Genomic DNA, 15,164 nt, shown 5'->3' with positions numbered 1-15,164 from the left:
AAACTCTAGGCACCCTGCCACAAATTACAAGAAGTTTTTTTTAAGAAGCTATACATCCTTAATTTAACAAGAAATCATGTTTTATCTATGTGATTGCAAAATACAAATATTCGGTAGTTAGTTAATCAAGAAATGATAGAATTTGACCTTCACAGTTTGTAGTGAAAGTCCAAAATAGATCTGTAGCTATTAGCTCACAATGGAGTTCTGACAGGTGTTGATGAAAATTAAGTTATTTCACAGAACAATAAAAACTTTTTAAACTGGAAAAATATAGGAAACTGTTCACATATGGTAGGCACATGGTAGCTTCTGAGAGATGGTAGAGTTCAAGTAATACGTACTGTACCTTATTATGAATATCTATTTTTGTCAAGTATCAGAGGGGTAGCCATGTTAGTCTGGATCTGTAAAAGCAGCAAAGAGTCCTGTGGCACCTTATAGACTAACAGACGTATTGGAGCATGAGCTTCGTCATGCATCCGACGAAGTGGGTATTCACCCACGAAAGCTCATGCTCCAATACGTCTGTTAGTCTATAAGGTGCCACAGGACTCTTTGCTGCATCTGTTTTTGTCAGGTTCGCACAAGAGTTCAGTTCAGATTATTTTTATTATGGCCCTATAGAAACATCGTGGGCATAGCATTTTCTTCATGAACTTGTAGAAGACACTTCAAGAGATTTATTAAAGCATTGTTTTAAAAAAATAAATTTCACAAGTCACAATTTATCTTTGCATGAAGTTATTTTTCTAGTGTGTATAGCTTAGGCTTGTAGACTCAGTGACCTCGAAAGCTCTGTTGATGACCTATTCAGGAGGGATAAGGCAAAGTTGTACTCTCTTCCAAAGTTCCTTTCTAAGATGACCCATTTTATTTGTTTTCATTCTTTCTTAAATACTTTGCAGCTTTGCTAAATCCTTACTTTATCAACTCTAACTTTGAAAGATGAGTGCAGGGAATTCCTTTAGTCAGTACAGCTTTATTTCTGTTAACACAAGTATGTTGTCAGCATAGCGCATGCATCAACTCCAGAAATAACTCAGAATTAACATTGTGTTACAGGACAATTTTGTCATTTTCACATTAGTGAATATACTCTTTGTATAATGATTTGGAGTGGCTTCCTTTCCCATTGCAGGGAAAGGGAGATGAGGGGATCTGTTCAGTGCTCTTGTGGAGGAAAACTTAAATCCATCCTATGTTTAAATGTTTCTCTTGTTCTGATCACTGCACTTTTCTTTTCTACGGGCCTACAGAGGCGACAGGAGGAAGAGTATTACAACCGTTTGGAAGCTGAAAGGCGTAGACAGCATGATGAGGCAGAACGAAGATTACTGGAACCTGACGAGCCTGGTCTGTACAGACCTCCGCTTCCACGGGAATATGAGCTCCCACCCCCACCCCCTTCATCTAATGCTCCTCCTCCCCCACCTCAGCGAAACACCTCTTACCTCAAAACACAGGTCCTCTCCCCTGACACGGTTTATACTGCCAAGTTTGTTGCATACAATGATGATGAGGAGGAGGATTCCACTCTAGCAGGTCAGGATAAGTACTCCAGCACAAGAAAATCTTATGGTGACCTTCCTCCTGCCACCCTTCCGCCACAGCAGCTCTTCCGCCAGCCGCGCCCAGTCTCAGATGGCATCTTTCTTTCCACCTCATTCCAGCCACCCTCGGTCAATGCCAACAGTACTGCTTCCAAAACAAGTCATCCCCTTTCCCCATCAAACAAACCAAGTTTCTTCCATCCCAGCAGCTCAAAAGGTAGAAACAAAAAAATGAAATCAAAATCTTTCTCTACAAATCTATCTGCACATTTCCCACTGTGGTGCTGAAGGTATAATCACTTTTTCTGTGATTGATTGATTGATTTTCCCCACTTGGTCACTATTCTCAGCATGGTGATCTAACTTTAATCCTGATATCAATGTGAATGCTCCTATTTGTAAACATTTTAATCTTTCGAATTTCCTTGTTCCTTACCGAACTCTCTCAAAATCCCATCTTTCACACAATGAAGGAAAAACAATCAGTTTGACTGTTGCTCAACCAGTTCCAAGTACTGTTGGTTTTGGCTTTCATTCTGTGCCATCTCAGGAATTGTTTCTTCTTCTAGTTCGTTGGCTGTGCCCTTGCTGCTTCTATACATGTGTTTTCCATGAAAATATAAAACACGTTTTCTGATTGATTGATTAATTGATGGGGAAGGGAGGGCTTTTCTTTTGCTTTCACTACTTGGCACAAGGGGGATTCCTACTGATTTAAATATGGTGTGCAAATGGCTTTCAAAGGTCCCCTGTACACTCTTAAATCTTACATATTCAAAATTAAGATGATATTTGGGGCTTATGGACGTAATGAAAACAATTTTCTAGGCAGCACATAGTAGTCATTATATTTCTGCATTATAGTGCAGGTTACCTTATGCCTGGGGGCAAGAACCTATTTTTCCATCATTAAAGTGCTTTTTTTCCTGCTTTTTCCCTCTTCCCAGACTGTCTTATGTTCCTTTGTAGTCTCCTTCTCTTTCCCTTTACACTGCAAGCACACAACTACACTGGTAATTAGAGCTTTATTAGCAATTTAGTTGCATTAATTTTAGCACTATCCATTGCCTGCAAAGCACTACAGTTTTTCTTCTAACTGTACCCAGAACCTGGATGCTATCACAGACTGAAGTTCAATGCTAGATTTTTTGGATACCATGGCTAAGTAGGAGAAAGTTCATAACACTTGAGTCTGAGTATGTGTCAGTATGGATCTTATTGTACGTGGGCACGTGTGTGTGCATCATGCATAGGATTTTTTAAAGTAGTGTCCATTGGGGCTGCACATGTATTCTGTGCCTCTTTGTTCTCCTATGTGAGCGCATGGAAGTGGAGTGGACACAACCCTCCCTCGGTTCCCTCTTACCACCCATGGCAGCAAGATGGAATCCAGTGAATGTCCGACCTTCTTCTCCTAATTATATTTTTTTCTCAGCTAGTCTTTGGTAAAGAAAATCTATTTGATCCCCAAAAAACCAAAATCCATACCTCCTGTATGCTGGGGCGATGCCTCTCACATCTACCATCATGGTGGACTCTAAATCTTCAGGCTTCAAACCCTGCCCAGCCTGCAACCAACTCATCCCCCTGGTCCATGGGCACGGTCAATGTCTGGTTTGTCTGAAGGACAGTTCAGTGTGCAAGTCCTCCCCAAGGACTCCGCATGTCAAGGAACATGTGACTAAAACTACACCTACTTGAACAGTGGTTGAGCGTCTTGTCACACCTGAAGGAGACTACCATCTCCAAGGTACCAAAAGGGTCATTGTCAACTACTTCTCCCTCAAGCAGACAGTACAGCCTAAGGGCCAGATGTGAAAGGAAAACAGGAAAAGACGTAATCAAAATTGGCACTAGCCACATTACACAGACTATTTTGGCACCGGGGCCTTTGGTTTGGATTGCTGCTACACCAAGACCAGTTCCAACACACCCATCATCACACCGGCAGATTCAGAATTGAGACTGATACTCCAGCACAAGGACAAGATCAAAAGGCGGAATCCATATATGACTTCAGACTTTGAGAGACACCATTGTATAAGGAGGAGAACCACCGTTCTTCCAAGGACAGGATGTATAAGACCTCTGCTAAGGCAGGAGTGATGCACAGGAAGCTGACATTGGCACCAGTGAAGGCCTCAGTGCCAGTTAGGGGCCAGAGAGATGCTCTCAAAGCATCAAGATCCCTCCATTGACATCGTTGGTAACAGAATGGCACCTGGCACTGGAGCGGACTTTGAGGCATTACCCCAAAGCACCACCATTTGAAGAGTATTCTTCTTCACCAATGTCTGATTATGCTTTTTCCTGGTATTGAACAGTGATGTCTCTCCCATGCTTTTTTAGAGCAACCCTAGAAGCCTGTATTGGGGAGCCTTCTCACAAAGCATCACCACAAAAGAGATAGTAATGGCATTGAGCCAGTCAGCCACAACCAGGTCAGTACTGATATAACATACTTTCCTGGCCATATTAGGGATCATCCTCTGATGTGTCCTACAGCAGATCCCCCTCCTGTATGTCCAGAAAGAGGAGGAGATTAGGCTGTCAAGTGGCATCACTACACAGGCCACCAACAACAGACTGCACTGTCAGCACCCAGTGGTGTGAGCAGCAAAAGAACAGTAGCATTCCCATTCTCCATTGAAATAATACTCATTTGTTGCTCAATGAGACTGGTATACAAGCCTCTGCCCCAGCAATTGACTATTTTAAAGCCTTGGAGGATTTCTTATTTTGTATCACTGAGATAATACATACTGAAACAACACTCATACAAGAGAAATCCCATAAAGTCAACATTTTGACTGTATCACCTAGGATTGCACTCTTCATGAGTGAAGGCATACTAGAACCATCTAAGGAGCTCTGACAAACCCCAGCTACCATTCAGCCCACATCTAAGTGGGTGGAGAAGTGTTACCAGGTTCCCCCAAAAAGCTTTGGCCATTGTCACTCCCACCCAAATCCAGTATTGTTGGTAGTTGCAATAATGCAGGAAATATCTAAATTGATGAAAGGCACACCCAAAGAGAAAAATCCCCAAAAGTTAGACCTATTCGAATGCGAAGCCTACTCATCCACCTCACTGCAACTCCATGTGGCAAACTCCCAAGTGGCGTTTGCCAGTTTGACTTCCTGATCTGGGAAAAGGTGACTCTCTTCCTGTCAAGTATCTTGGGACACCGAGGAATTAAATCAATTTAAGTGTTGCCAGAACAATCCTATAGCTATCCATGAACACCTCTGACACATCTGCGAGGTTGATAACCAAGGTTGTGACCCATGAGGCAGGCCTCTTGGCTATTAGCATCTGAGATATTAAAGAGAGGGCTAAGAGACCATAAAAGAAGACCTCCTGTTTGCGGTAATGAAGCTCTTGAGCAAAAGAACGGATGAAATGGTTCATTTTGTAAAAGACTCATGATCCTCCCCAAGGTTACTGGAAATTTATACATCACCATCTTAAGGATGCCATAAAATATCAGCCTTAGCATAGATAGTAGGCACATCCTGATTCTCAGGATAGGCAACCAGAGTACCCACCATGAAAATGATGGTGATTCTCAGGGAAATGACCATCTTCTGCCTTCTCTGTGACCCAGCCCATCAACTAGGCAGCACATTTGACAGGAATGTGAGGAGTCACGTCAGAACTGATCAGGAGACATCAGTGGTCTTTGGGAGCAGCCTTGCTCCATTCCATTGGGCTTGGACCAATATCTCCATCAAATGGGTGTTGGCAATTGCCCACGGCTATCTCATTCACTCCCACCCATCCCCCATCAACCCTCCTTTCCTGTCCGTCCTCAGGGACCTTTCTTACGAGACCCTGTTTCAAAAAGTTGCCTTGTTTCATCTAGGATCCACAGATGAAGATCCTCAGGATTATAGGGCAAGAGTCTCTCTATTACTGATATTTCCTTATCCTGAAGAAGGGGTGTTTTCATCTACACTTGAGGAGACTGAACAAATATGTACACCACCTCAGGTTCAGGATGATAAGCCTTGCCTCTAACATCCCATCTCTTCAGGCTCAAGCCTGTTTCTTTGCTTTCAGCTGCAAGATGCATACTTCCATAGAGCCATCCACCCAGCCCACAGGAAGTACCTGAGATTTACAGTCTGACCAAATCCCTGACAGAACAAGGATCTGCCATTCAAACTCTCTACAGCATCAAGTATACCTGTGAAATGCCTAGAAGCGGTAGTGGCTCCTTTGTGAAGGTAAGGCTGGATGGCTGGCTGTTCAGAGGCAGATCTCAGTGGAAGGCACCAGCAATCCTGGAATGCACTATTCCCGTTCACACAGCTAGGCCTCCTAGTGAACGACGTGACTGACTCGGAGCAGAAAGAACATACCTGCCTAAGGACAGGTCCTAGTCATTACAAGCACTCATACTTCAGCTAACATCAAACATAGCTGACAATACAAACATGTCATGCAGTGTTAGGCCACAAGTTGGCATGCATGTAAATAACACCACTTGACAGACTTAAGCTCTGGCTCATGTCAGCGTACTCCCTGATGAGACATCAGACGGAAAAAAGGTCTCTGTGCCGTCATTACTGCAGAATTGGTTTGGTGGTTGGAACCCGTAAAGACATGGAAATGGATACATGTTTCAGTACCATCCCTGACAAAGACACCGATCATGGATGCATCAGGAACAGATTAGGGGACTCATTTGGGCAAACTAAAAATTAAAGGAACCTGATCTTTAGGCAATATGAGATTATCTATGAATGTGCTGGAGCTCAGAGCCATCAAACTAGCCTGTATGGCATTCCTGCCTGTCCTCATATTCAGTAGTACAGATTTTCACACACATGACAGCTATGCACTACATAAACAATGGAGCACTTGCTCATCACCCCTTAGCATGAAGGCCATCAAATTCTGGACCTGTTGCCATCAGAATAGATTCCTTCCAGGAGTCAGCAACAATCTAGCAGTCTTCTTGAGCAGGCAATCTGTGACCAATCACGAATGCTCCCTGCACAGATTCATCGTTGGAATGATATTCCATCATGGGGAGTCCCCCATAATAAACTTGTTGGCCACCAGGGACAATGCCAAGTGTCAGAACTTCTGCTTCAGAGGAGGGCTGAGTGCAGGATCATTGCTGGATGTCTTCCTCCTGCAGGTGAACAGGCCTGCTTCTATGCCTTTCCAACGATTCCCAAGAACAAAAGGGACATGGCCATAGTAGTTCTCATAGCTCCATGTTGGCCAAAGCAGTTTTGTCTAACAGACCTATTACAGATGTCCATTCAACCACCTATCCTGGATCTGATTCCCCCAGCACCATAGTCATATGCTCCATCCAGATCCAAAGTCACTGTACTTGATTGACAGTGTGACTGTCGACTGGCTGAGTACAACAGACAGATACTGTTCCGTACAAGAATAGGAGATCTTGATACAGAGCAGGAAGAGGCTGTTGATATGGGTAGCTCAGTATGGTCTGAACCCAGTCCAGGCCCCTGAACCTAGGATGCTTGACTGCCTATTGCATTTAAAGCCAGCTGGGCTTGCAGTCAACTCATTTAAGATCCACCTCGTGGCAACTTCAGCTTACCATCCACCTGTTCGTTCATGTATTAGGTCTGTCCTCATCCAATAGTATTGAAGTTTTTCAAAGGGCTATTACATATTTACCCACCAGTGAGAGAACCTACCCCTGCTTAAGACCTCAGTATACTCCTCCTGAGGCTTATGGAGCCTCCATTTGAACTTTTCTGAATGCTTCTTGCATCACCTCTCACTGGACAGTATTCCTAATGACTATGACCACAGCCAGAAGAATGAGTGAAGTTCAAGCTCTTATAGCCAAATGTCCCAATATGACCTTCCATAGGGACACAGTGGTGCTGAGACCCCACCCCAAGTTCATTCCTAAAGTGGTCTTGAAATTTAGTCTGAAGGAATCAGCCATCCTGCCCATTGTCTTCCCAAGCCCCACGCTGTACTATGGAAAAAAGAGAAATTACATTCGCTAGACTTATCCAGTACTTGATTACATTGACAGAACTAAGCCATTCAGGCTATCATTCTGGCTATTTCTCATTTGACCTTTTAGAATGCCCAGGTAAAGCTATGTCATCGTAAAGGATATTGAAATAGATTACACAATGCATTTTATTGTGTTACCAACTGGCTGGCTGTAATACATTTCCCACCAGACATCAAGACTCACTGCACCAGAGCACAAACAACGTTCTCTGCCTGCTTCAGTGATGTACCAGTCTCAGAAATAGGCAGCAATGTGACTGACTTCTGTCAAAGGCTATGCCATGCACCTAGCTGGCAGCTCAGCTGTGAAGTTTGAGAGTGCAGTATTGCAGTCACTGTTCAATTGATACAGCTGGCAGACCTCACTCCCACCATTCTGAGAGGGGATACTTCTTGCCAGTCACCTACAATGAGATCCACACTGACACATACTCAAAGAAGCAAAACGGTTATTTATCCTACATTTGTCGAGATTCTTTGAGATGAGATTATAGTTGATGTGGATCCCAGGATCTGCCCTCCATCCCCACATTGAGCCCTCTGACATGGGCTTTGGGTTGCAAAAGAACTGAGGGAGACGTGTAACTGCTCTGCCCTGTATGCCCCGGAAGGGAACACAAGGCGGCACAGGGCGCCTGCACAGCCCAGACACACAGCTATTCCAAAAATCCAATCTTGTATGCATGAGGTGCATGCACACCTATAGTGGAATCCACACTAACTACATCACCTCAAAGAATCACATTTACTGTAGGGCAAGTAACCATTATTTTTCAAAACATAGTTCCACATCAAAAGTGTTTGGACTCAAGCTGCTGACTAGTTGTGGCTTTTAAGGTGAATTATATTTAAAAGAAAATATGTTTGTAATAAACATTCTCCTTAAATATCAGAAATGCAATCAATGATGAGTCCATCTCTTTGTTCTAAATAGTATGCTGGAACAGACCCAGCCCTATAGCCTCTTAAAAATTAATAAATTAGTACTTTCAAAATATTTTCCTTTTTCTCTACGCTTGATCTCAACTACTGCCATTTTGAGATTAAGTGTAAAACATGCTTCCATCATAATATAGCGACTTTAAAATGCTGTTACTTCTCTTTCTGATTTGGTACTTCAAAGGCTGTATATGTGTTTAAGTTGAGTAATTCTGGAATCACTATTCACTCTCCATCCACTCCCACCTATCCACCAACCAATAAACCCTTATCAGGACCATTTCCAAGTCAGATCCAGTTATATGGGTTTTGGTAACAATTGAGGAACATTGTAATATGATGTTCCACCTTTAATAACCTTAATACATAAGCCATACAATTAATCCTGATTACTTTATTTCACACTTTTAAAATAGTCTATAGGAACAGGTTAAACACTCCACCTGATTGCTCAAGCTTCTGTGAAGACTGCCTATGTAAAGTACAAAGCCATTTGCACAAAATGCAGAATTCGTTGTGCAGCTTACCATCTGTCCATCTCACAAGCACTGTCACATTATTGTTCTTTACAGCTCTTTTCTGCTATAAATGCTGACACTGGTAACCCACGCTTCTGCAAACTGCACTCTCCCAGCTTCTTCCACTGGATTACGTAAGGAACTGACTTAAAACATTGGTTCCATCAAATTGAGGAATAAAATCTGACCAATTTTAACAAAATTAGATATGGGTGTGAGAAGCCAACTTCAGACCTAGACTTTTTCAAAGTTGGAGGGGAGGTGATGGTCAGATATATGGGATTTACGTCTGAACAAAAGATAATTAATTCTTCATACTGCTTAAGTATTAAGTGTTTTAAATATGATTTGAGCTACCCCTTTTTAGCTAACTATTGCAATGTACAGTATTCAATTGTTAAATGAGTACAATATATGAATATCTAAATGAGTTCTATTCTTTTACTGACATTTAACCTTTTAATTATCTACGGTTCAAAATACACCAGTGGAAGAATCAAACATTTCCTTCTGTTTGGAGAAAGGCTCACAAGACATGACATATACTATGTCAGGAAACCAAAAATATCTGAAAACCAATTTGAGAATCATGACAGTTTGACTGTCCTAACAATACCGGTGATTTAAGAAACATACTTAAAAGCGGACTATGATAATAAAACGTTTTGATTAGAAACCTGTGTTTAGTCTTGTTGCCTTTGGAGGGGATTAATGTATTATGTAGAACTGTGTACCTTATATGAATTTAAAACTAAAGGTGCAGTGCTGTGTTTGTATGAAACAAGACAGATAACTACAGAAATGAGACATGAATAGTCATCCTCTAAACATTACAGGTTACAGAGTTTCCAAATATTTTTCACAACCTGGCTAAATAAAGATAAAATAACTTAAGAAAATTGGAATTGTCATACTGGCACTTACTAATGCTAGTAATATTTATCCTTGTTAAATTAGCTGGAGTTGCTATTCTTTCTTCAATAAAACCTTGTGACAGAGTTCCACAGAAAAATTGTTGCTGCACATAATCTAGACACTTAATATTTGATTTCATTTCTGCATTATAATAAATGAGCCACAAGCTAAGTAACTTTATGATTTGATACATGTCAGTTTGTTCCAAATATAATTTGCTTTCTCACCCCCTAATTTTATTATTTATCAAGCAAAGTTGCAGTTTTAGGAAGAGACTGACTGCTCTTGACTGAATCATTGTTCTGGCATTCAGGCAAACCTCCAAAACCGTACTTTAATTCCTTTTACAAAGTTTAGAAACCATAGTTTGAGAGTTTCACTCTTGCAAAGAGCACTGCACCTTTTTAAAAATAAATTGAAACTTGTTTTGTATTATAACTGCCATCCTTCAACTGTAACTTTTATATTTTGCATAAGGACCAAATTCTTACACTGGATCTACAGGAGCAATTGTTGGAGCCCATGAAGTTTATCGGGATCCAAGAGAGAAAAGATCTAAAAGGTGAAATGAGGAAGAGACTCATGAAATATTAATCTGTATTCAGACTAATTAGCCGATGATCTCTAGAATATTTTTAATTATTCTGATACCATTTTATACCTATATCTATGTAAATCTCGATAGTGAAATCAAAAGCTCTTATTTAAGCCTAGAAAAGATTTTCAAAGAGTGCTAAGAATATGCAGGACAGCGTAAAACAATTTTACAGTTGGTTCTGGGATATCTTGGATTATAACAAAATAGAATTTGGTTTTATATGCTTCTTCATGCATGTGGTATTTTAAAGTAAATTAGTGTTGTGATTGTGTGAGTAAACAGAGCAGTCATCGCAAGATTTGTATTTTTTTTTACTACCTCAACCAGATTATAAATTTGCACACACGAGGAGCAACACAGTACACTTTATATGGGGTTTTTACTAAGCTTGTGAAGTGGACCGCTAACAAAGACTGCATTGCACATGCATGTGTGGCTAATTTAGCTGCAGAGTGTATTGAAGGTTCACATTGGCTGAGGCAAGGATACTACAGGAGCCTTTAATTTGGTTCATGCACATTGTAAGGTGAAAAGGTGTTGTGATGGCCACTGTGCACTTTGTAAGTTTCACAGAATTGAGACTCACTCTGGTGAGCCTTAAGTGGAGCCAAGTCTGACTGGGTAAGGGCCAGAGTTCCGGACATATAAGCTGGTGAGGGAGGAGGGGGGACACAGAACTGCTTTCTCTCTTGGTGTGGCAGAAATAGTTAACCAGAGAGGTAGGTAGGTAACAAGGATGAAGGAGGAGGCAGCAGAAGTACTTAGGCCACTCTACACTAGAAACTTTGCCAGTATAGCAATATCAGTTAGGGGGTTGATTTTTTTCCTTAAATTTGATTTGTTGACTGGTTGGCCAAAGTTGCCAAAGCACTTTTATCCAGTTATTTCACTCTCAAAACTAGTATGAACTATACTGGCAAAAGAACTTTTTTGATTTATATAAGGAGGGCTTGCCAGTATAGCTATATCAGCAAACCTTTGCTGGTGTAGTCACCCTTTACCTGGCACTTTTCAAAAAGGATTAATCTCATCCACATGTTCAACTACCAGAGATCGTCATAAGTGACCTCTGTTTAATGGCTCATCTGAATGACAGCCCTGTAGTGTCAGCATTAAGAAAGAGCCTTGCAGGCCTTGAATCTAGATCTTCCAATTAGAAGGCAAGAGAGCACCAGATAAGATTATATGGATGCAAAGCTTTGATATAAAAGGATGTTTAAAATTAAGTTTTGTAACAAGCCTTTTGTTTCTTCCAGTCAAGATACAGATTTACCTGGAGCACCAGAGAACTTGACATTCAGAGAGCGCCAACGACTTTTTTCCCAGGGCCAGGATGTATCCAATAAAGTAAAGGCTTCTAGGAAATTAATGGAACTGGAAAATGAGTTGAACACAAAATAAGATCAAAGCACCTTATCAAATGTTACTGAAAGATCTCTAAAATAAGGGAATGGGATGGGGCTGTTCAAGATGAGAGTGTATTGTCTGCGAAGAGTGAGTTTGATTCCTCTGTATCCAAGACTGTTAATTGAGATTTAGAGATTTTGCAATAGCAAGAATACTGATTACTTTACCAAGAGCTTGTGGTTTATACAATTAAAGCACTGTAAAATTTTAATTATATGAATCACGTGAAGGTCACTTTTTTCTTTTGTTTTGGGGGTTAACTTTTTCTGCAATAGACCAAGTAGCACTTGTCAAAGATAAGTTCTGTTTCCTGGTCTTTTACAGACATACTTTGTTTTAGCTGCTGAGCAGAGAGTGAGAATAGTTTGAACTGCCTAAATTAATCTGTGCACTAGCTGTTGATATCTATAGGTTGTTTGACACAGAAGCCAATCTCTGGGCTGTTTTACAAAGGTCTAATTTATATATACAAGTTTGATATACTGTATGCTGTTCATACAGACTATAGGCATATCAGTACAAACCTCTTATCATTACCTAGCATTAGAGTAACAGGATAAAGTCTTTGAGTGAAACAGTTTTAATCCTATAGGTGTTTTGTTTGGGTCTAAAATGGATGCATAACAGAAACTGTTTAATCCATAACCATGGAAAAGCATATACATACATACATCCCTCTTGTAAATGAAGTGTCTGGTTTACAAACCTCCTTTTATAAAAAAAACAAGAACAAAATGTGGAGACATTTTAGGGTTTTGTTTTGTTTAACACTGTATTGAAATAACAGAATATAACAAGCAATAGATAATAGGCTACCTTAGTGGCCCTATCATAGCTAAGACCAAAATGTTAAATGTTCAAGATGGAGGTAATGATTCTGGGTCCAAAGCTAGCAGAACTAAGGCATGCATTTGCCAAGGAGGTAGAATAGAGAGTATTAAGCAACAAGCCACAGAGCATCATTGATGGAGTTTGTTATAGCAGCTGAGCTACATACTACTTTTAGAGAAGAAAAATGGCATAGCATACAGTCGGACTGATGTTTGAAACATCAAACATGATGTTGCTGGCTGCGAATATGAATTTGTCAGTGAGATGGCTTGACTTATTATCCTGACAGCACACCACCATTATTAATATTGAGAAAGTCGTGCTAGTCAAGCTGTCCTTCGTGTATCTGGTTTTACTTGCATCCTCTTATATTGTTATATACTGTAGAGAATCTTCTCAGCAGTTCAAGCTATTTTTACACATTATAATAGCCTTATTTAATTTTAAATTGTTGAATTCTTTTTGTTCCTCCCACTGTTGTTTCTTCAGCTATGCATATATGGCTGATGTTGGGGATAAGGACCTCATCAGAGTTTGTTTCTCTTTGTGTGATGTTAAGACAAAATATATTATTGTGATTCCAAACAAATTTTCTATTTGCAAAGCCCTAAATTGGGCTTTAGATGATTTTTCTGTATCATATTGTTCTCTTATAAATATATATTTAGGGACTTGTGCACACTTCCAAATACAGAGGGGTAGACTTTCACTGCCTTAGAAAAGAAATCACTTTTAATAAGAGTTGTATGATAAATAAATGCAAGTTAATGAAAATTGGAGTGTAAATATTTGTTTTTTACATATTTCAGGTTTCTTATTTGAAAGTGTGCTTTTACCGTTTCACCTGTTAAATATGAAGTAGGAGATTAAACCGATTCAAAGTGTTAATGAAGGATTTGCATGCTTGCTGTGTCTGTAATCAGGAAAAGCAAGCCTCTCCCAATTTATCTTGAGAACACTAGCAGCCTTACAGTGACAAATACTCTTTTCTTAAGAAAAAAAAATTTATGCTGTGGCTGGAATACTGTTGCTGCTAGAATCTGAAAAGGCTTCGCAAAAAAATACATATAAACCTTCAGTTGAGTGGATTTGGCCGCTATTGGGCATTCGGGTCAAGTGTGAATATGTGTAAAAGTGCTTTTCATATTTGTCTGTGCATTATTATGGAAAAACATGAAAACTGCTGTAGTTTCCCATTTCTACTGTATTTCACTTGCAACCTATTTTTAATAAACTTTGTATTGTATTTAACATTACGTTTTATAGAACTTTTTTTGTAATTGTTTTTTATTTAATACTGTATTAACACATTCATACCATAAATTACTAATACTCCTTATTATACAGCTACCCTATAGGTAGTCAAAGAATAGATACATAACTTGCTTTTAAAAAAGTATGTACAAAATCAGTGTAGACCACATTAGAGTAAAATACTGGTTAACTGATAGATCTCAAAAAGTAATTTTAAATGGGGAATCATCCAACGAGATCCCACAGGATCTGTCCTTGGCCTAATGCAATTCACTATTTTAATCAATAATCTGGACCAAAAATAGAAAATCATTACTGGAAAAGTTGGAAGTTGACACACATTGGAGGGGTGGTAAACGATGTGAACAGGTCAGTTTTACAGGTTGACTTAGATTGGTTGGTAAGGTGAATGACATTACCATTAAAGGTGAATGACTTTAATACAGGGGTCGGCAACCTTTCAGAAGTGGTGTGCCGAGTCTTCATTTATTCACTCTAATTTAAGGTTTTGTATGCCGGTAATACATTTTAACGTTTTTAGAAGATCTCTTTCTATAAGTCTATAATATATAATTAAACTACTGTTGTATGTAAAGTAAATAAGGTTTTTAAATTGTTTAAGAAGCTTCATTTAAAATTAAATTAAAATGCAGAGCCCTCCAGACCTGTGGCCAGGACCCAGGCAGTGAGAGTGCCACTGAAAATCAGCTCACATGCTGCCTTCGGCACGCATGCCATAGGTTGCCTACCCCTGCTTTAATACATCCAAATGGAAAGTCGTACATCTAGGGACAAAGAATGTAGATGGGAGACACTATTTTTCAATGCAGTGACATTGAAAAGGACTTACAGGTCATGGTTGATAACGAGTTGAACATAACCTTGCCAGTGCATTGAGAACGAACACAATTCTATAAGCAGAGAATCAAATAGAGTAGAAAGGTGGTATTACCTCTGTATATGGCATTAGAAGGCCATTCCTGGAACACTGTGTCCAACTCTAGCAGCCACACTTCAGAAAGAACAAGTAGTGAGAGAGTTATGAAGCTCAATTTATTAGCTTATCCAAGATCAGTGACTTGATCACGGTGTACATGTACCTATATGCAGAAGAGGTTTCTGATATTAGA

At 39.9% G+C, this 15,164-nt stretch overlaps 1 protein-coding gene across 15 annotated transcripts in view; it reads left to right on the top strand.

Moving 5' to 3' along the window:
- AFDN (afadin, adherens junction formation factor) overlaps positions 1-14,031 on the top strand; it is a 187,852-nt gene extending 173,821 nt beyond the window's left edge. For 7 of the 15 annotated variants that reach the window (XM_039528922.1, XM_039528921.1, XM_039528919.1 and 4 more), the window contains 3 exons: positions 1,260-1,545; positions 10,422-10,506; positions 11,799-14,031. In XM_039528922.1, the coding sequence (XP_039384856.1) occupies positions 1,260-1,545; positions 10,422-10,506; positions 11,799-11,943 (516 nt within the window). In that variant the 3' untranslated portion in view covers positions 11,944-14,031. Of the gene's footprint in view, positions 1-1,259; positions 1,771-10,421; positions 10,507-11,798 lie in introns of all 15 variants that reach the window. The other 8 variants (XM_039528908.1, XM_039528910.1, XM_039528907.1 and 5 more) reach the window with 2 other exon arrangements.
- Positions 14,032-15,164: the final 1,133 nt, after the last annotated feature.

This window comes from Mauremys reevesii, linkage group 3 (assembly GCF_016161935.1).
Source record: "Mauremys reevesii isolate NIE-2019 linkage group 3, ASM1616193v1, whole genome shotgun sequence".
Classification (NCBI taxonomy): Eukaryota; Metazoa; Chordata; order Testudines; family Geoemydidae; genus Mauremys; species Mauremys reevesii.
This window is presented reverse-complemented; position numbering and strand designations above follow the sequence as displayed.